The following is a 1,279-nucleotide window of genomic DNA, read 5'->3' on the forward strand; positions in this document are numbered from 1 at the left end:
GGGGGGGGGGGTTGATTACAGTCAAACTGTACAAAGGTACAGTTATACTTTATGATAGCTCATCACACAACACATGGATAAATGAAGTCCACTCAAGATTAGTAATTTGATGATTGATTTTATATTTTAGCGTGTGAAGACCTGACCTTTGATGAGAAGTCCATGAGCCCCTTGTTGGTCTTATCAGAAAACAACAGCCTGAAGTTTCTACAGAAGAAGGCCAAGACGTATCCAGATGGGCCTGAGCGCTTTGACCACTGGCCTAACTGTCTGGCCAATGAGTCGTTCCAGAAGGGCATCCATTGTTGGAAGGTCAATGTGGAGAAGAGTGGTGCCTACAAGCTCGGCATTACCTACAAAAGCATTGCACGCAAGGGCTCGGGCAACGATGCCAGGCTAGGATTTAACCCCGTATCTTGGATTTTTTCACGCTATGACAAAGAGTTCCGCTTCTCCCACGACTCTCAGCATGAAGCTGTAGAACTGCTGAAAAGCCCCAAACGTATCGGTGTTTTGGTGGATATCGATGGAGGAGAACTGGTCTTTTTTGACCCTGGTTCTTGCATCATTCTTCACAGCCACCAAACTAAATTTGCGGCCTCCGTCAGTCCTGTGTTTGCAGTCGCTGATGAGAGTATAAGCCTTGAGAAATGAACCACTGAAGTAGAACTACAGATGTTTATATTTATAAAGACTCATTTGTATATAAGATGTTATATATTTTCTCCAGATTGCCACCATTAAGCCTGTGTCATGTTACAAGTACACATGGATAAAGAACTCAAGGGGTGTGACTGAAAGAAAAAATCCTTTTTTTTTTTTCAAAAGATATGGATTATTTAAAGATGACCAGCTACTGTTGGTCCTAGGTTTTTATATACAAAATGTTCTGCAAAATGAGGCTTTGGTTGGCCTTTAGTAAATTGTTTTGGTTTATCCCTGTCAATGCTGATTATTTCAATAATATAAAACTACATTTCAATTTTGGGTCAGATTTGACTGTGCAACACAAAAAGATGGGCAGGAACACCTAAAACTCACAGGTAAAGAGGGGTAGAGTTGAGACTGTGCCAATGACATACCACTGTGTTAATATGTCACCAAGTCTCAGCTCTGGGACTCTAAAGGCCAGTAGACTCTTGTTCTGAGACCCAAGTGTTAGCTATTCATTACTATTGGATTCAAACAGAATTAATCAATAAAGAGCTCTTTATCTTTAAAGCTCAATTGAAGCCTTGTAAACAAAACTGATTTTTTTTTTTTTTTTAGCAAGTTTTTT

The 1,279-nt window shown here is 40.0% G+C and overlaps 1 protein-coding gene across 1 annotated transcript in view; it reads left to right on the top strand.

The window, feature by feature from the left end:
• BSPRY (B-box and SPRY domain containing) overlaps positions 1-818 on the top strand; it is a 13,904-nt gene extending 13,086 nt beyond the window's left edge. Inside the window, exon 6 of the mRNA XM_018559342.1 lies at positions 131-818. Within this exon, the coding sequence (XP_018414844.1) occupies positions 131-654 (524 nt within the window). The 3' untranslated portion in view covers positions 655-818. The remainder of the gene's footprint in view (positions 1-130) is intronic.
• The last annotated feature ends 461 nt before the right edge of the window (positions 819-1,279 follow it).

Source organism: Nanorana parkeri, unplaced genomic scaffold, assembly GCF_000935625.1.
Source record: "Nanorana parkeri isolate BGI_ZX_2015 unplaced genomic scaffold, ASM93562v1 scaffold389, whole genome shotgun sequence".
Lineage (NCBI taxonomy): Eukaryota > Metazoa > Chordata > Amphibia > Anura > Dicroglossidae > Nanorana > Nanorana parkeri.